At 37.9% G+C, this 20,012-nt stretch overlaps 4 protein-coding genes across 4 annotated transcripts; 2 read left to right on the top strand and 2 right to left on the bottom strand.

Moving 5' to 3' along the window:
- Positions 1-245: 245 nt before the first annotated feature.
- LOC137062436 (GTPase IMAP family member 7-like) lies at positions 246-3,744 on the bottom strand. Its single transcript, XM_067433299.1, has 2 exons — positions 3,733-3,744; positions 246-1,094 (listed from the first exon to the last, which is right to left on the bottom strand). Exons 1-2 carry the CDS (start codon positions 3,742-3,744, stop codon positions 246-248), a joined length of 861 nt encoding a protein of 286 aa, XP_067289400.1.
- A 927-nt stretch (positions 3,745-4,671) lies between these two features.
- LOC137062437 (GTPase IMAP family member 2-like) lies at positions 4,672-5,565 on the top strand. The gene is made up of 2 exons (XM_067433300.1): positions 4,672-4,681; positions 4,976-5,565. The coding sequence occupies exons 1-2, from the start codon at positions 4,672-4,674 to the stop codon at positions 5,563-5,565; spliced, it is 600 nt and encodes a 199-aa protein (XP_067289401.1).
- LOC137062768 (GTPase IMAP family member 8-like) lies at positions 5,531-11,134 on the top strand. The gene is made up of 5 exons (XM_067433675.1): positions 5,531-5,561; positions 5,659-5,735; positions 9,386-9,968; positions 10,044-10,099; positions 10,258-11,134. The coding sequence occupies exons 2-5, from the start codon at positions 5,672-5,674 to the stop codon at positions 10,890-10,892; spliced, it is 1,338 nt and encodes a 445-aa protein (XP_067289776.1). The 5' UTR covers positions 5,531-5,561; positions 5,659-5,671; the 3' UTR covers positions 10,893-11,134.
- A 2,810-nt stretch (positions 11,135-13,944) lies between these two features.
- Positions 13,945-16,443, bottom strand: pcna (proliferating cell nuclear antigen). Its single transcript, XM_067432714.1, has 6 exons — positions 15,942-16,443; positions 15,222-15,319; positions 15,028-15,095; positions 14,741-14,935; positions 14,530-14,653; positions 13,945-14,445 (listed from the first exon to the last, which is right to left on the bottom strand). Exons 1-6 carry the CDS (start codon positions 16,160-16,162, stop codon positions 14,369-14,371), a joined length of 783 nt encoding a protein of 260 aa, XP_067288815.1. The 5' UTR covers positions 16,163-16,443; the 3' UTR covers positions 13,945-14,368.
- Positions 16,444-20,012: the final 3,569 nt, after the last annotated feature.

Consider the following 20,012-nt stretch of genomic DNA (forward strand, 5'->3'; position numbering starts at 1 on the left):
CCAATGAAATTGCACAATAAATGTCACTGTGGAGTTCTTGACAACATTTGATAAAATTATAGGATCAAGTTACAGATTAAGATTTTCTCATCAAGGATCTCAAGAAAAATACATTAATTCTAAGAAGGTTGGCCACCACTGTGAAATTAAATGTATACACTGTAACATTACATAAATGAGTACAGTGTAATATAAAACTAACGCTGATTATAAACATGTGTCTACTGTCTAATTTAAATGTCTCTTTAGTAACTACAAGAGCTTTCAATAGCAAACTGTTCGTGAAGGCCTTCCCTCAACGTCTCCTGGAACAAAACGACTCGGTTGTCAAGAAGCCCAAGAAAACTAAACTGATATTCCAGAAGCTCTGCAACCGCTCTCTCCATTTTCTGTTGCTGAATTTTTGCTTCCGCCTCTTGAAACATTATTTCAGTGAAGCATTCTCCTCCATTTGCTGCCACCATTTCATCTATTTTCTCTATTAATCTCTTCACTTGAGCTCGATTCTTTTTGTCAGTGTTATCAAACACGACATATCTGCTCCCACACCTCTGGATCACTTTACGGAGTTCTGCGTGGGCTGTTGCTACATAGTCTTCTATTTTTTGACCATTGAGTGCATCTCCATGAGTGAAGACCACTATCATGTATCTTGAAGCTTCTTCTCCAAAGAGCTTTTGCAGGGCTTGTACCGACTGTTGCTCTTCAGCAGTGAAGCGGCCGATTTGTATCACCAGCAGGAACACATGAGGACCTGGTGCCGAAATCTGAATACATCTCACTATTTCTCTTTTGATGAGGTCTTTCTCTTTGCTGGTATCCAAGATCCCCGGTGTGTCAATCACGTAAATGTCTCTATTGTCATAGTCTGTGTGTGCTTTTTGGCTGAAGTGAGTGACAGAATTTGCTGAAGGGCTTGAGTAAAAAACTTTTCTACCAAGGATGGTGTTCCCCACAGCACTTTTTCCCACTCCGGTTTTTCCAATCATTACTATGCGAAGGGGTCGACCTATCAACACAGAAAAATGAAGGACAAAAAAGTAAGAATAAAACACACAGCCAATTTGGTGGACAGAGGAGGACGGACTTTGACACTAAATAAAATATATATAAAATTATAATATCAAGGTGATATTATAAAATAATACATGTAATCTTCATCAAACATTCAGAGTAATACACTTGAAAATTTAATTCAAAATTTTAAATGTAGGAGAGAAGACACTTATCTGACCTTTAGTTTAGTATTTTTGTTTAATGCATATTTTATGATTTCACAAATATTTTGCAGACAATAATTTGCAAACCTGCTCCCACTTTCCATTTACTCACACAAAATGGAAACAATTTTAAGCTTTTTTAAATAAAAATTGGTAACACTTTACAATAAGTTTCATTAGTTGACGTTAATTAACTACATTAGTTAACATGAGCTATGATGAACTGCAATTATCAAGAAAGCGTTTATTTATTTATTTTATTGTTAATGTTAATTTTAACATTTACTAATGCATTAAAATCTTGTTAACATCAGTTAATTCAATGTGAACTAACATGAACAAACCATGAATAGCTGGGGGTTTTTTTAACTAACGTTAACAAAGATTAACAAATGCTGAACAGAGGGGTTGTTCATGGTTAGTTCACGTTCAATAATGCATTGACTAATGTTAACTAACACAACCTTTATTGTAAAGTATTACCTTAAAATCTTACTAAACCAAAGTCCGTACAGTTTTAGCACATAACTTACCTTGTTTAGTATGATATGTGAGGCGACAACACAGATACTTCATACAGTACATTTCCTTCCGCAACAGTTCCTCTCAACATCAACTGAAACGATTTTTTTGCAAGAATGTATTACCAGATTTTCTTGTAACGCCACTTCACAAGTTTTTTTTTTTTTTTTTTTTTTTTTTTTTTTTGCAAATGTGCAAAGCTTTCATTTGATTACTATTTTCCTGCTTCACCACATGACAGAAATAGCACAGGCGTTTCTCACAACCTGGTGAACAGAGGATAAATTCAACATGCCAAAAGTAGTAGGCTAGTTAGTTTGAGGTTTTGAATTTCTCTCTTTTTTTTCTTTTTCTTTTTCATTTTTATCCACACTTTTGCAACAACAACAACAACAACAACAAAAAAACATTCTGCTGATAGTTTTTGTAGTTTTCTTTGCATCTAAAATTACAAATTGCCTTTAACTGTGATAAAACTGGTGTAATCCTTTATAGGAGAAAGGAAAGAACAAGATTCATTCGATGACTCCATTGTCACTGTTGGTCCTACTAGGTGTGTTTGATAGGAAATGCTGGATAGCTGTACTTCCAGATAGGACACTGCATGTTTAAAAAGCTCTGGGAAGAATTATGTTCTAAATATTTATTATGTTCATAATATTTTATATAAAGGAGAGCATAAAAGTCCAGCCATTTCCAGGAGACTGCTGCATGATCGTCATTGTGCTGTGAATGAACAGCGATGTCAAGAGCCAGGAAAAGTATTTTTCAGCATTACTACTTCATGCCTGGAAGTGACATGTGTAAGAGGGTTGTAGGAAGAGTAGCTAATCAGATTGTCCAACACGATCACATGGTAACGCGTATAAATAGTACGTGTGTGCAATCTCGAGGAATGTATACGCCAAAATGAGTCGTATGCATTGTCAACACTCCAGACCGTTTCCTTAAACCAAGGCCAGACCCAATAGCTGACAGTATGGAGGAGAAGAAACTATCATACACAGTTACATGTAAATGTACCAAAAATGTAAGTGCAAGACAAAACACTTTCACTGGAAGAGATAGAGATGTTTACCCAATTAAAGAAGAGATTTGGAAAGATATTAGGCTACTTGATAACATACTTCTTGTAGGAAGAGAAGAACTCAATAGATGGAACTGATGAGAAAATCAACAAAATTGTGTAACAAAAGTGTAATTATAGCATTTATGTTTTCAGGAGTAATGTGAAAAGCACCAAGCTGGTTCAACAGCTTATAGGACAAAAGAAAAACATGCAGGAAAAAACAGGAATCTGAGAAGTTGGAAATCAGCTTAGTCCACTTAGTATGTCCTGTAACTTAAATGGAATCCGATTTTGCTAAATACAGCCAAGACAAGTTATAATCAGTGTAATGTCTATGAGTAACCAAAAGAGGGTGCCATAAACATTGCAAAACAATGCAGGGTGCCACTATCATCATGACAGTCTGGAATGAATCCCACTTTCTTTGCAAAAGTTTCAGGTAACATACTGTAAGAAAAGTAGACAGAAACTGAGTTTTAATTTCCAAAAAATTGCCAGAGGCTATTTCCAGTAACTCCACCCACCGCAGAACTTGATTTCACGAAGTGCAACATGTTCTTGGATCAACATATTTGTTGATCCTAGAACAACATTTCAATCAACCAATCAGATTTATGGGAGAAGAATACAGTTTGTAGCTTAGGCTTACAATCAGGGTTTGGTGCTTCTACATCAGTGTTATTCACTTATCATTTCCCTTATTTTTAGGTAGAACTTATGGGCAGGCTTGGGGATATGATTACATTTTCAGACAAGAATATTGTTCCAGGATCAACAAAATATGCTGACACATCAGGACATGCCCACCTACCATTGCTCAGATACTTTAACTTTAGTACAAATACCATACATGGTTTAAAGTTTACTTTGGAAAATCCGACTCATTTTGGAGACTAAATGGAAACCACATAATTTACTCACCCCCCAAGCCATCCTAGTATATTACTTTCTTCTTTCAGATGAACACAATCAGAGCTATATTAATAAATATCCTGATGCTTCCAAGCTTTATAATGTTATGGGGTCCATTGAGTTTGATGCTCAAAAAAGTGCATCCATCCATCAAACATACTCCACACAGTTTTGTAAAAAAAAAAAAAAAAAAAACATATTTAAAACTTTATAAGGTAAAATATCTTGCTTTTGCCAGACCGCCTTCGGTATTTAACTTACGCAGAAAGTAATGCCTCACACAGTTCAAAGCGCTCATGCTACATCCAACGTCATCGTCACTCCGTTACACTTTTTTGTTAGTTTAATACGGAAGGGGGTCTGGCAGAAGCTAGCTTTTACTTTATAAAGTTTTAAATATGGATACTTTTCTAACAAAACCTCCATCAATTCGCTTTAGTAGACATTTATTAGCCCCCTGGAGCCGTGTGGATTACTTTTAGGATGGATGCACTTTTTGAGCTTCAAAATTAACGGATGGGGACGATGACATTGCCATTATAAAGCTTGGAAGCATCAGGATTTGTATTTACATAACTCTGGTTGTGCTCATCAGAAGGAAGAATGTCATAAACACATGGAAGCTGGTAATGTGGTAATTTTCATTTTAAAGTGAACTAATCCTTTATAAAATGTAATTTTATATTATTACATTAAGACAAATATTTTCACAAAACATAAAAAAACTGCAGTAGAGATACAAAAAGACAAAAGCACAGGTGTTATCTAGCATACTAGTGACTCGACGTGTTATACCAGATGATGGACAAGCCCTTTATTCTCATGCATTTAAGTCAAGTACACTTTTACTTTCATTTATTCATGACTGTCCTTTCTGAGTGCAAGAGAGACGTTTAATGATTCTTAATCTGCTCATCATTTGTTTCTGTTAACGTGGAATAACTCAACATGTTACAACGTAAGTAAACCGCTTGTTTTTTTTTTTAAATATACATTTTAGTCAATTTTTCTTTTGTTAAATTGTAGTGACTTGATTTACAGTAAGTGATACTCAAACTCAACTCCATTTTTGTTGCCTTGTAAAATAAAATGACAAAATTACAGAATCCTTATTTAATATTTGTAAATGAGCAATGCATGCATGTTATGTCATTAGGGATTTCGATTTAGGAATTAAGTTTATCCTAATCCAAAACACAGTTTTCTTTTGATTAGATATTAAAACAATTAATTATTCTTCGATTTATCATAGTGGAGAATGCAAAAGTGGCGCAATCTGGTGGAGGTGACAAGATCACTATGGTGCTGCTAGGAAAGAGCACCAAAGACAAGTCTACGATAGGGAATATCATTCTAAAGAAAGAATGTTTCATCGCTGGAAAAGAGACATGCACAAAAGCTGAAGAAAAACAAGATGATCAGATGGTGTGTATCATCAACACTCCAGACCTTTTCCACAGAACAAATCAAGATCAAGAATCTGAACGTATAGAGGAGCTAAAACCCCAATATCCAGGTCCACGCGCGTTCCTTCTAGTGCTGCATGACAAACAGCTCTCAAAGGAAGATATTGATATATTCAGCCAGCTGAAAAAGAGATTTGGAGAGAAAATGGTGGATAATACAATTGTTGTGCTAGTTAACAGTCAAGAGCAATATAACCAAGCCGATGAGTATCTCAAAAAACTACTAGTTGAGTGTGGACAGAGAATTTGCATATACAACAAGAAAGAAGACAAGAAAGGTGATGAGCTGACCAAACAGGTTATTGAAAAATGGAAGGCAATGCACGAGAAGCACACTAGCGAATCAAGCAATTCCACACCTGCGGATGAGGCGTAAGACACTCATATGAAAGTAGTGATTAAAAATAAAAATCTCTGTACATCCATTTATGCTTATAATTTGACCTGTACCATCATTGTAATCCTGCAGGTTATATGAAGACATGGATAAATATGTACCAAGGAAGGAAATACCTGAAGTAACAATGGTGCCTAAAATCAGAAAAGGTATATATTACAGTTTTCTTAGTCAAATTACTTTTCTCTGTCATCTAAAAGAAAAGAAAATCCACATGCTTTTGCATAATGCGTCAATCTGAAGTAGTTGAATGAGCTCAACACACTTTGTTATGCAAGACAAAATGGCTCCCATTTTCTTTCACAATGGGGTTTCAAATGTTATACGAATTAAATAAAGTTATACTTTATTAAATTTGTATGCAGTAATGCAGCCTTTCCTATTTTAACCAAGCATATTTACCACAAGGAGCATAATGGTTATGAATCTGGGCTGTTCATGAAGGTTCACGAGTTCATTAAAAGTACAAGATCATGATAAAAAGTGTCAGCTAAATCAGTAGTGGAGTATTTTTACTTTCTACTCAAGTACATTTTTCAAGTATATATTTTATCAGTGTTTTTCTTTAGAAAACTTTTACTTTACATTCCAAAGCATAATATACAATGTCATACTTTTTTACTGCACTACATTTCATAAATAAAAGTTGTTGTTTTTTTACCTTTAACTCTAAATAACATTTAACATATAGTAATTTCTTTCTTACTCAAGTAAAATTTTGAGTTAAAAAGTTAATTATTTTTATTTAAGTAAAAGTATACAGCACTACATTTTTAAAGGGGCGGTTTTATTTATTTATTTCATTTTTTTCATGCGATTTCACTTTTTTAAACTATAGTTAGTGTGTAATGTTGCTGCTTGAACATAAACAGTATCTGCAAAGTTACAGCGCTGAAAGTTCAATTCAAACGGAGATATTGTCTTTTATAGTTATGGCAGTTTATTGCCTACAAAAACGGCCGGTTTGGACTACAACTAACTTCTTCCCGGGTTGGTGACATCATAAACCCTTGCTAGTCTCCACTGATGTGACTTCTGCCCGTAATGGTAAGGGGCGTGGCATTTCTGGCCAACCTGTGCTTGGCACTTCAGCCAATAAAAATACAGGAAACTACATTTGGCCATCTAACCAATCTAAGACCATTGCGTTTTTCGGAGGGATTGGCTTCATAGAAGCAGGAAGCAAACGAGCCGTTCAAAGGACAGTGGAGACAGCAGTGTGGAATAAAGGTCAAATATAAGAACAACACAGCGTTAAAAAAAGAAGTATTAAAACATGTTATACTGCGCCCATAAACACAACCAAGCATAGAAAAAACCCACGGAACCACCGCTTTAATGTAATTAAGTATTAAATGATATTCAATATGAAATGCAGTGCAGTAAAAAGTACAATATTATGTTTTAGAATGTTGTGAAGTTCAAGTTTTCCAAAGAAGAACACTTTCTGTTTGGTAAAGCCAGTTTCCTCTAACACTGTTTACCATCATAATCTTCTCCATTTCGCTTTGAAATGCTGCATTCTGTAAAGAATTAAAATGGGTCGACATGTTTGTTGTCTGTGCTGACTCACGCATATGATCAGCGCTGCGCTGTCATGTCTGTAGTCTAAATTTAGACCAGAGCCTTTGGTGTGTGTGCGCTGCTGCGGTGCTTGAAACTAATGTGAAAACAGACTTCACTCACCTCAAATGAAAGCATATTTAAACTGAATCGTTTCCTATTGCATATATGTGCTATGTGGCTTCCACCTTGTAGAAATAAGTAAATGTGTGTTAACAACTGAAAGATTTTAGCGGCAGCTTCAGCAGTGTAGGGGGTGGGCTTTAGATTCTAGAGAGCATTTTGATTGGACAGAAGATTTGACGAGAAGGTGAAGTCTGCGATGATGTCATTAAAATCTGAGATTCGTTTCAACGGAAGTGAGAGACTGTAATTTTTGAATTTGCAAATGTTGTCATTGTTTTGGAACATACCAGCTTATTCATAAATTTAAGACTAACACAGTCATACTAAGAGCTAAAAAACTTCAATTTTGATTTCAGTGGGCCTCAGAAATTAAGAGAGCTGTATACTTGAAATATAAAATTACTTGGAAAGTAAAAATATTCCACTACTGTCTGCCTCTGCTAGGCAAGTACACAGTAGGCAAGTACGTAATACATACAATCTGCTTATTACTTTTTTTTCTGGTTATAAATTTATTTTTGAAAGTGTGTAACTCAGGCCCGGTGACCTCTAGCACCCTGCAGACACTGCAGGGCTGTTTTCAGCATATTGAATTAATTTAAAGGGGGAATGAATTGAGAAATCAACTTTTCCTTGAGCTTTTGATATATAAAAGGTCATGATAATATAAGATTATCCTGTAAGTTTCAGAGGTGAAAACATCCTTGTTAGTCAAAGAAAAGCTTTTATAGACACCAGGCCCAGCAAACGATCGTGAGCTTCATTTTACGTCATAACATTACGAAACACGCCTCTACAGAATGTGTAATTCAGTAACCCCACCACCGACTCATGGAGCTGATCGGTCGATCACAAGCCAGCAGCAATGAACATGTGGAAGAAGATAGCAAGATATTGTGGAAGAACACAGTCGCTGCATAAGCTTCCTTCGGATCATAATATTAGGATTGTGTGATACTTCCTTTATTTTTAATTAAGTTCCATCTCATGTGGGGAAGAACGTTTGTGTGTTCGCTTCATTTCACTGCGGAATCATTTGTAAACAAGTCTCAGATGCTGGATTTGCAGACACAATGCTGTGCCTTCTATATTCGATCCGACAGGAATGGTGCAACAAACATATGTGAGTAAAACGTATTTTTTATATGTAATAGTACTAGTCCCAGGGCTGTACCAGACCAAAACGTACACCCGACAGCAGAAATTCTTTCTTGATCTGGGCGCGCACGTCTGTGAGTGCACGGTTCGCGCTTATATTGACCGATCCTGCTGCTGTGGGCCATGTAATACAGTCGCGGGTGGATGAGAAATAAATCATCGTGTTTGTTTGATAGAGACAAGTTGAAGTTGCCGCTTTCGAAATAAACTCAACTGACTTTATGTGAACTCAACTGACAGGGGCCAGATATGACAGCGGAGCTAAAGCTCATTAAATATGCAAATCTTATCCAATCCTAGCCGTGGGTGTTTACTTCCAAGTCTCCAGTGCAGCACACCCATCAAAGCTAGCGTCCAGAAAACAGCCTCAAAACCAGTGTAGAAAATAGCCTATTACTTATTAGTTATGATGTTTTTGAATGTAAAAACAACAGTTTTTACATTCAAAGTTCATGACACCTTTAATACCACTGTATGTGGTGGTGGGTGGGTGGGTGTGTGGGTGTGTGTGTGTGTGTGTGTGTGTGTGTGGGTGGGTGGGTGGGTGGGGTGGGGGGGTATTGTGGTGTACCATGTTAAGGGGAGGGGAGCCTCCCTTTCAGACCCATTTGAGTAAATCTTGCATACAACATGACACAGAAAAACTTATTTCCACTATTTTCTGGAATTTATTGTAAACAGCCCAAAATGTCTGCAGGAACCTAGAGCTCACAGGGCCTGAGTTACACACTTTCAAAACTGAATCTATAAAAAAGCATCTATTTTTTTATAAATTATTTTTATAAAGGTATTACAGCTTAGACAACATATACTTACATGTTTATCACTTTTAGCAGTGTTTTATGTAACTGCAAAGGGTTTCCTGTAAAATGACACAAATTTTGAACTTAGACCACTGCGAATTGCGAAGGCTGTATTTCAAAGATTTGTGCATTGTTTGAATTTATCACAGAACAGACCGTCCAGACATATGGAGGTGAATGCATGATTACAGTGATCCTGCTGGGAAAGAACAGCAAATATAAACGTTTCATAGGAAACAAAATTTTTGACAGAGAACATTTCCAATCAGAAAAAGTCACTTGTGAGAAGATTGTGGATACAGTTGCTGGTCAGAAGATCTGCATTGTCAACACTCCGGATCTTTTTCATAAACCAAACTCATCAGATCCAGAAGCTGACCGAATAGAAGAGTTGAAGCCATCATTCGCAGGTCCACGTGTGTTCCTCCTCATTCTCAAGACCAAAATGGTGTCACCAAAAGTGATGGAAATGTTTACTGAACTGAAGAAGAAGTTTGGACAGAAAATGGTTGAAACCACAATTGTGCTGGTTAACGATGAAAAAAAGGTATCTTCGAGTTCATTAGAAAGACCAGTATCTTTCAAAAACGACTACTCCATTATCCTGAACGAGTGTGGAAACAGATTGTGCATTTATGACAAAGACATAAAGAATGCAGACTTAATCCAAGAACTGACAAAACATGTAGACAGCATGACAAAGAAACAAACACCTGAATCTGACAGAGAAAGGTAGGTGATACATAGTTATGATGGACAGCAAGAATTTAATTCATTTGTATAACCCTATATCAATCACTCTTTCAGTCCCATAACGACGCATGCCAATACGGAGACAAAGCCACCAACGGCAATCATTCCAGGTAACAAAACTTTGTGTTAAAGTTAAACCTATCAACTAAAAAAACATTTAATAAGCATGTCACCTGCACACTCACTACTGGATAATAAAAGTTTGGTATCTATGCACTGAAATTGAATGGACTGTTTCTTCTTACTAATTCTAACTATACATCTTCAGCTCAGATGCATAAGCCGCAACCAATGACCATTGTGTTGCTGGGACAGACAGGAAGTGGGAAGAGTGCTACAGGAAATACCCTTCTAAAAAAGCAACATTTTGAATCCCGTGCCAGTTCTCTGCCAGTAACACAGGTGTGCCAAATGGCAGAGGAAACTGTTCTTGACATGAAGATAAGGGTTGTAGACACCCCGGATTTCTTCAGCGAAGACCTGAAAAACCAGGAAGAGCAGATAAAGAAGTGCAAAGAGCTCACGCCGTCAGGGCCTGATGTGTATTTGCTGGTTATGCAGCTTGGCCGTTTCACAGATGGCGAGAGAGAGGTTCTCCCGCTTCTGAAGAAAGAGTTTGGCGACGATGTGACTTCCAAGACTGTGATTCTTTTTACTGGGAAAGAGAAGCTGAAGAACAGGTCTTTAAATGACTACATCAGTGGTAGCGACAAAGAACTTCAGGAAATGACCAAAATCTGTAATTCGAGATGTCATGCATTTAACAACAATGACAAAAACCATCATCAGGTGAAAAAACTGCTGGAGATCATTTCTGACATGAAGGGATTTAATGCCATGGCAAATCACTACAATCATAAAAAGAAGCATAAGGAGAACAAAGGAGACTGCAGTATCTTGTAAGATAGAGTGCATCATACGCACAGCTAAACTGTCCCTAGAAGTAACCGAATCTCACAAAACCTTACTTTGGGGACATCCTCAAAACAGGATGCATACTTTTTTTTCTCTCTAAGAATGTTAAGATTTGTTTGGGGTTTGTCTACAGTTGTTAAAATTGTTTTAGCTATAATATTAAGGTTTATTAGTATTTATGCTTCCAATCGATTTTTGTCAAATTCAAATGAAATGAAATGAAATTGTATAGTGTTTCCCCCCCCTATAAACATTTAATTCTACGTTAATTCTAATGGATAACAGATGTAATGGTGACAGAATTGGAAATAAGTCAAATATTAAAATAAATAAAAACATTAAACTCTGCATATGAGTCCATGGTTTCAATATATATATATATATATATATATATATATATATATATATATATATATATATATATATATATATATATATATATATATATAAACAATGTGAAGACTAAGTCCCTCTGAAGGTTTTATTTAAAATTAAGCATTTTTGTCAGGCTCAACTGTAAAATAAAAATAAAACACTATTTACTTTAAAAAAAAAAAAAACAAATTACACATAATATTTAATATTACACATATATATATATAAAAAAATTATAACAAATTACACATAATATTTAATATTACATAATATTACACATATATATAAAACACTGGAATGCCAAAAAGTAGGTAGTTTTAAGGATTTTTAGTTGTTGTTTCGAATCTACCTGAATAAATTAAGTAAAATGTCCTAAATGATTTAGTCTAAAGCACATGATGAATATATGTGCAATAGAATGAATATAATATTTGCCTTTTTAATTTAAAGCCGTAGTCCGTAACTTTAAGCGCTCTAGCGGTTAATAAACAGAACTGCAGCATGCGTCTTGCGGAAGAACATTGCAGCCGGAGCTTTTTCTGTTTATGTCTATTAGGCGAGTCACGCAGGGACTGTGCTCCTCCGCATGGTTCCTACCTGAAATATGTCTGGCCTGAAATATCCCCAATATAAACACTTATTATAAGTGTACCTTTATGATTCAGGAGAGGACAAAAACACTGTTTGGGAAGTTTGGGAATGTTGTACGTTCTCATATTTTTTTTTGTAAATCTTGAACACACAAAAAAAGTTAAAGACAGCAGCTTTAAGTTAACTTTAAAACGGGTATAAATTAGAGTTTATATTTGACTTTGAGTTAAGTTATAGAGGTAAAAAAAAAAAAGTGCAAATTGCCTTTTTACAGTCAATAATTAGTATTATGAAAAGGCTGGTCCAACCATAACACTGCAGTAAGTTACTCTGGCTCCCTCTAGTGGTCAGTTTCAAATTGTTCCAAACAGCAATTCATCATTCTTATATTACATTAAAGGGTTATTAGCTTATGCAAAACATTTGATTCTGTCATTAATTACTCACCCTCAGGACGTTCCAAACCTGACCTTCGTTCATCTTCGGAACACAAACTAAGATGTCTTTATGAAACCCAAACTTTCTGACCCCACAGGCCCAGAAAGGTAGTAGAGATCTGTAAAATAGTCCAAATGAATACGTAATGAAGCAACAAGAATATTTTTTGTGCGCAAAAAAAAAGACTTTTTTCATCAAAAGTCTCTCAATGCATGCATGTGGTGCTCAGCCAATAGTGAGCTGCAAAACTTGGAAACACTGCACTGTAAATAACCCAAAATGAATCGCATAGGAAAGTGTCATGGACCAGAAGATGCTGATTAAAGATGCTGTTTTTGTGTGCACAAAAAGTATTTGCATTGCTTGATAAGATTAAGATTGAACCACTTTTAAAAAATAGATTTTAACAATGTCTTTACTACTTTTCTGTCGCCTGACAAGCCAGACCCACATCAAGATGTTTGGTCTGGAAACTTACCATAGACAGGGCTCAATCCGAGGGGCGGGATAAACGGTTGTCTTTCAAACTCCCTCTGCACGTGATAGGATAGCGCTAACACCATTCAGAGCAACGAATGTGAAACAGAGCTTGTTGATAGATTAAACATTCGCCGTATCTGGTATAAAAAAAAACTCCGAAAACATCTTCCCTTTTTAAGAATAACTTCAGTGCCGTTCTTTGTTCTTTTCTCAGAGAAAAGCTTAACTCCAAGTCTTCCAGAGTCGCGGTCAAAGCTGATTCGAAAGACCGCCGTTCGCCAGTTTCTGTGTTTACTAGAAGCACGCAAACGCAACTTGGCCGTCGTCATTATGGCCCCACCCACTGACTCTATACATGATGTGTTTGGCCCGGCAAGAGTTAGGGGATTACAACTCAGAAGGGTATTGAGAGTTACTAGACGACACTCACGGGCAGAATAAATTTGCTGCCGCTAGGGTGCGTCTAAATTTCTAGGCTAACCTTTCTGGGCCTTGTTGGTGTTTCTATCAGAGCGCTCTGATTTAAAAAAAAATACGGTACTTTTTGTTCTGAAAATGAATGCAGGGGTTATGGTTTTAGAACAACAGGATGAGTAATTAATAATAAAAGAAATTACATTTTTGGGAGAACTATCCCTTTAAGAACATCAGGGCTGTAACCACCACCATAAACATAGAGGGATAAGTCCCTCCGAATTATTAGAAAATTGCCAATTCTCGATGTTGCTAGGATGACAAAAGTAAAACGTTATTTTTAAGGTTTGTCTGCCTCAGGGGTCTAGCAGCACTTGCCACTGTCAGAATGAACAAGATGGCCAGTCAAATCAAAGGCGGCGGGGCTTACTCTTAGTGTGAATTCTAACGCAACATTTTAGTTACAGCAGTAAGGGTCATAAGTAGCTAACAGCTAAACATTTAATATTTGACAATGTTTCACGATAAAAACATTCAACGACCAACAGTAATAAAGTGATGCAAACTTAACATTTATGAAACTTCCAAGAATGAATGTGTGCATTTTTTTTTTTTTAAATCACAAATAGTTTACTTCATAACTAGTTAAAGTTGAACTTGCATTTTTACCACTTATTTCCTGAAATCCACCTCATTTTTTTTTTTAAATATCAAGAACCTTGTGACTAGAGAAACAAACAAATCATCATTACAAAAAGTTTTATTTATGGTTGACTGGATGAACAGTGTCCAATTAGCATATTTACAGACAATTATCTATACATTAGAATGAGCAGATGGGCAAAAACCTGAAATGGGAGTCGAGAGGGATCAAGATTGAGAAAATGAGACCGGACCAAAGACGAGTCTGTACATGCAGCCATTAGCACTCAAGATTCAGCCCAGTGCCTTGTAAAGCTAAGGACCAACTACCATCATTTAAGTGCGCCCATATATCTGCCAATCATATGAAATGGCTTCGGTCACAGAATTGGGAATCCATTGAACTGGAAACCACAGCAGACACTGAGTAGTAAAATACATTTCCCCAAAACATCTATCCAAACTATTTCTTATATGCAGAATGAAATCCCACAGACGACAGACTTCAGTTTTCAACTTGGATTTTAGGAGGATTCTTCATCGATTTTGGGTGCCAGGTAATATTTGATGTGTCCCATGTCTGCAATCTTGTACTCAACCACTGCAGAAGGAAGGAAGAAAGACAATCATTTTAATTGCCTCAAATCAAAATTTAATTTAATGAGCATGCGAGCATTTATCATACCTAGTGGAATGTCAGCAGACATGCTGAGTATGACGGTCTTGGACAGAGGTGTGGCCTTGGTGAAGAAGTTCAGGTAGTTCAATGCAAAAATAAGCTGCACTGGCTCATTCATCTCAATTGTCACCTGCGAGGAAATGTAATGTGTTGTCAATACGTACAAACTCACACCTGACTTTAGTTAGTTATGTAGCCAATGGTAAAAGAATGTTACCGCTTCATCCTCTTTGTCGACATTGCTGGTCTGTGAAAGCTTAATGTTGCCTGTACCCAGCTCTCCACTGGCAGAGAACTTCACTCCATCCTTGGCGCACGAGATCATGACAGCGTCGCCGATCTGCGACAGATCCCTGCAGATTCGGGCAAATTCACCAGAGGGCATCTTCACCACGCAGCTGTATTCCTGCTCCTGAGGTGAAGAACAGAACATGACATTGCGGAAAGACAAAAAACATGCACAACCATATCAGAATTTCAAACAGGTTCAGTAAAAAGTCTTACTGGAATGCCAAGCTGTTCCACATCCAGATCCATCAGTTTCATCTCATAGTCGGACACTTTCTCCTGATCTAAAAACACATTCAGAGATCAGCACTGGCTTTTTCTAGTATAACTCTGCTTGTTTTTATTGATAGTGTGCTATATCTATTATCCCCAGTTTTCAAATGCATAACAATTAAGTCTTATGAACTCACTGAGTGTTTCAAAGACAAGCGCCAAAGAGTCTGCATTGTCTTCTGCCCTGAGCGTGATGATATCTTCATTTCCAGCACACTTCAGAATCTTTGACATGCTACAAAAAAAGAACAATTCCTTTAAAATGACGGTGCTTTTTGTTGAAAAATATAGAATGACATGCAGAATAAAACAAACGTTCTTTGTGCTTGTAATAAGCCATGTTAAACTACAAATATTTTTTGAACCTTGACAAAGATTCACTAGTCAAAACGTTGGTAAATAAATGCCCTGCTATGTTTGAGTGTGCAGCTTTCTTTAAAAACTACAATAATACAATTGTATTAACTACAAGTGGTGTGTTTATTTTTAACCAAGTTTTCTTTGTCTACTGTGAAGCCATGTTGTCATTCAGCAACCCGGCTTTTTTTCCCGCCAACAAGCTTGAGCGCGCGTAAATGACGTCACGACCAGCAGTGGGAGAAGAATACAGGAAGCGCTCTGCGCGCCAAATACTACTACAGACATATTTGGGACATACTAAAAGATACATCAAACACATTAACACTCTGCATTTCAAAACTAACAATTATAAAGGGAGTAATTATGTTGCTTTACATCTTAAAAATGGCAGGCTGCTGTTAACTTATGCAGTCGGACATGTACAGACATGTTTAACTTTCACGCTCCTAGCGTTTAAATGGCAAATAAAACAAAACTACAATAATTTCCATCATTACCTGCTCAAATTGACACCCATGGCCAGGTTTCTGTCGCATCGGTAGGAGTCGAACCCATCACTCCGGAGCGTGAGCTGCACCAGAGACACATGAGACGAGTCCATGCTCTGCAGAGAGATGCCTGAGGAGCTGACATCCCAGCAGGCTTCGGTGATGAGGTCTTTCAGAGCCTCCAGAACCTTCTTAAGGATTGATCCTTGAACGAGACGTGCCTCAAACATGGTTTCTTTCTTGTGGGTAGTTGAAAAAAAAAGTTATCTAATTCCTGTTATGACACAAGCGCGGTCTGGTTTTCTGCTCGTCTTCAATTGCAGGAACGCAGTACTCGAAATCTATCGGAGTGGTTTAACGTTAGCAGTTACAAGTCCAAAGACTGTAATAGAAACGCAGGTGTTTATGTCCCGTCCCTTCTTCTCTCGAGGCTCTGAATGTAACTGCGCGCGCTTTTGCTGCTGGAACTTTGATAAACTGGCCCTCTTTGGCCTTCGTCATTTCCTCTGACGCTTGACTCCTCCTGGAACACGGCCGGAACTGCAGTCGCTGACCACGAGAGGGCGTCATTTCATACGCATTTGAAGCGCTCGTCCTTTGTCAAACCAGTAACTCTTGAAATTATTTTTGTTAGTTTTTTTGGAGAATATTTAATGACTGAAATGGACTTTGAAAAAGCATTTAAGAATAAAAAAGTATAGAAATAGCATTAATATGTGCATGTGTAACATAAAGGCAATGCATTTATTTATTTAGTTAGTTATTATCATCTGAATTGAACGCTCTCGCAGTGTGACAGATTAATTATTCAAAGTATTATGTTATATTAGTGCTGGGGAATCGATTAATCGCGCTTAATTGAATCCAAAATAAAAACTTGTGTTTACACAATATGCGTTTATTATATTATAAACAGCACACACACATATATATATATATTATGTAAACACAAATTTTTTTTTTTTGTTTGTTTGTTTGTTTTTGTTTATTGATGATTTTAATCGATTGCCCAGACCTATATATAATATAAATATAGGCATACAGTATATAACCTTGAATCTTGAAGCCTGAAATGTGAATTGCAACCATTGGCCACAAGAGGCCGCCAAATCCAACGCCAATTGTTCATTTGAGCCAAAAATGTTTGCCTGGCATTCCTCTTTGATGGTGTTTTTGCAGTCAAGACATGTAAGATGTTAGATGGGGTTAGTTGTTAGATTGTTAGGTTAGATGACTCATGGGGACTCGTGTGACTGTCACTATTTAAAAATCTGAACGTTTTGTGTGATGGGTACTGTAGGTTTAGGGGTAGGGCTAGTGTAAGGGGATAGAATGTTTTGTACAGTAGTTTGTCTATAGAGTTCCCAGAAAGATTGCGTGTCAGACTGTGTTGTTTTTGATTTACAAAAAACACAAAATAAAATATGGAAAAGGGGGAAAGTACTTTGTTTTTATTAATCAAGTACATCTTATTTAATTAAAGTACATTTATAGTAATTATTCAAAAATACATTATATTGTTATGTTACGGCAGCCACTGTGGGATATGTCTGGACAGCTATTCTTTTGCAGTTTCCTACATTAATTACTTGAAGCAATCTATAGCATGACTTTGAATTGTGTACAAGCATTCCTTTATAGCATGTTCTAACAAATTCATAGTTGAGGAACATCTTTTCAGGTGTGCATAATGATGTTTGTGGAATGGGATCAAATGGTGACTCATGCACTGAAACTCACATGAGGCTGCATGCAGTGACTCACAGCGTTTGCACGAATTAGAGAGCAGTTCACTCCCTCTGCCTGTATTGCAGGCAGAATCCTCAACCGCAGGGCTTACCAGCTGGTTCCTAGTGTGGGTTTTTCTGCTCACTTTTCCCACCAAAATCTTAAACCCACCCAACTAAAGTGGGGTGGAATTCCCCAATGCTAGTAAACAACTGTAAAAGAGTCTTATTTAAAAGCCCCTATCGTGACTGCCAAGTTTCCTGTGAAGATTGAGATACCACCACTGCAGACTTGACCTAAACTTTCTGAGTCATTCTGAGCCCTCAAAACTGCTTTGTGTTTCCCAAGAGATCCTCCACTATGTTCATTCAAACATCCGTTTGGTTATTCCTCACTGCATTAAATTATAGCTCTATCTTTTTTTGTCTTTCTTTAAGAGCTTTGAAGAGAGGCAGGAAATATGGAATTAAACTTAAACAATACTGAACGAACAGGAAGGAAGCAGAGACCGAGCAGTCCTGGGGAACGCGGGGAGGTAAAATCTAGCTCTTTCTTTTCGCATGTATTCCCTTGAGTTACAATAACACAAGACACTTGTGCAGGCATGTGCAGACCACAACAAGACTTTCAACAGGATGAACTGTCTCAGCAGTCGTCCTCAAATGCTTACTTTAAAAAATTGGTAACACTTTATTTTACAGATTACATATATTACTTTATAATAACAGTAAATTATGCATAACATGCAATTAACCCTATATCAAACTCTAACCATTGCCCTTATAGTACATGTCACTCAGCACTAAAATGTATACTACATTGTAACAAGTACACCTTAAAATAACTTTGATAAATAATGATGCATCAGAAAAAAATGTTTAAGCACAATGGTGACATGGACAATGAGTGCAGGAGAAGGAACAACTTAAGTAGTGAACACAAATGAGGATGAATAATTACACACCGCTGACATGAACTAAGGGAACAAACTTTGGAAATCTGAACAAAGAAACACGTGACAAATGAAAACAAGCTGAAAGTCCATGAACTAAACATAATTTTGACATAACGTCAACATAATTGTCTGGGCAAGGCGCAACCTCATAGTGACACATAGGGAGGGATGGAGGGAGTTCTGGAAGGGGATTAGGAGATGGAGAAACGATGCAAAGAGACAGAAGAGAAGGGATGGTGATGGCAGGATGATAAGACCAAGGGATGGTGATGGTGGGATGACGATCCCCTGGTGGCAACGATGGTGGGTGGCCGATGGCACAGACCCAGAGCTCCACAGTGCCGACAGCCCACGGCAGAGTCAGTTGAGGAGGGGAGGAGCCGAGATGGTGTAGCGGTGACTGACGGCATCTGAGGGACAACCGACGGACACTCGGAAGATGGATCCGTAGGCGCAGACGGAGAGCCAATGGACTCAAGCGACTTTGTTGGCTCTGAAGAGCTTGTCGATGTTGCAGCGACGAACGTCGGAGGAGCCAGAGTACCTGAGGTGAAGCTTGTATAATGGAGAACAGAGGCGACACAGAGGAGAAGGAGGATACCCCTGCAGCCATAGAGGGTGGAGGGCAGGACTGCAGCGGACCTGCAAGTCCGTGACGGAAGAGGTGTGACGACTGATCAAGGTGGAGCCGACATAATGAGGGAACCTGGTCCGAGGGTCTCCGGTGGAGCCAAAGGTGGGAGGAGCCAATACAGAGCTGATAGGTCATCAGTCTGTGGCGGAAGAGGTGTGACGACTGACCAAGGTGGAGCTGACAGGACGAGGTACAGGCACCTGGTCCGAGGGTCTTCGGTGGAGCCAAAGGTGGGAGGAGCCAACACATAGCCGACAGCTAGGTCAACAGGCCGAGATGAAGCGAAGAGGTCGAAGGCAGAAGGCATGTCACTGGATCATCTCACAAGACCACTGCAGGTGGATGCACGACCTGTGGCTCGATGTCACAGGGATCCCCCGGAGACGCCGCAGGGCTGCAGACATCAAGCAGCTGCAGGGCTGGAAAAATGGCTGAGCTTCGTGCTACACAACATGACAGAAAAATGGTATGAATAGTGCAGTTCATGCAGGTTAATTAGAAGAGGAGAACATGGTCCATAATGTCATTGGTGTAGTCTAAAAACAGTGATGATGACAGTTCTGGGTGGGAGAATGTGGATAATGCCCTATTGAAGTTTATCAGCCAGTCCTTATCGTCCGTAGTTACATCTCCCTCATCCGCTGGTGTCGTGGGCTCACACCCCTGGTCAGACTTATGAGCTCCACTTCCAGGGCAAGGGTCGGCTCTGTTCTCTTTCTCTTAGGCTCTGGCTGATGCGTTGTGGTGGGTGGAACTCTCTATC

Source organism: Pseudorasbora parva, chromosome 23 (assembly GCF_024679245.1).
Source record: "Pseudorasbora parva isolate DD20220531a chromosome 23, ASM2467924v1, whole genome shotgun sequence".
Taxonomy (NCBI): Eukaryota; Metazoa; Chordata; class Actinopteri; order Cypriniformes; family Gobionidae; genus Pseudorasbora; species Pseudorasbora parva.

Excerpts from the sequence above, each read along its gene's own strand:
- LOC137062768 (XM_067433675.1), top strand. The coding sequence starts at position 5,672 with ATGGATAAATATGTACCAAGGAAGGAAATACCTGAAGTAACAATGGTG. Across the intron at positions 9,969-10,043 it reads CCTGAATCTGACAGAGAAAG|TCCCATAACGACGCATGCCA; the intron begins GTAGGTGATACA and ends TCACTCTTTCAG. Across the intron at positions 10,100-10,257 it reads ACCAACGGCAATCATTCCAG|CTCAGATGCATAAGCCGCAA; the intron begins GTAACAAAACTT and ends ATACATCTTCAG.
- pcna (XM_067432714.1), bottom strand. The coding sequence starts at position 16,162 with ATGTTTGAGGCACGTCTCGTTCAAGGATCAATCCTTAAGAAGGTTCTG. Across the intron at positions 15,320-15,941 it reads ATGGGTGTCAATTTGAGCAG|CATGTCAAAGATTCTGAAGT; the intron begins GTAATGATGGAA and ends CTTTTTTTGTAG. Across the intron at positions 15,096-15,221 it reads GCTTGTCTTTGAAACACTCA|ATCAGGAGAAAGTGTCCGAC; the intron begins GTGAGTTCATAA and ends ATGTGTTTTTAG.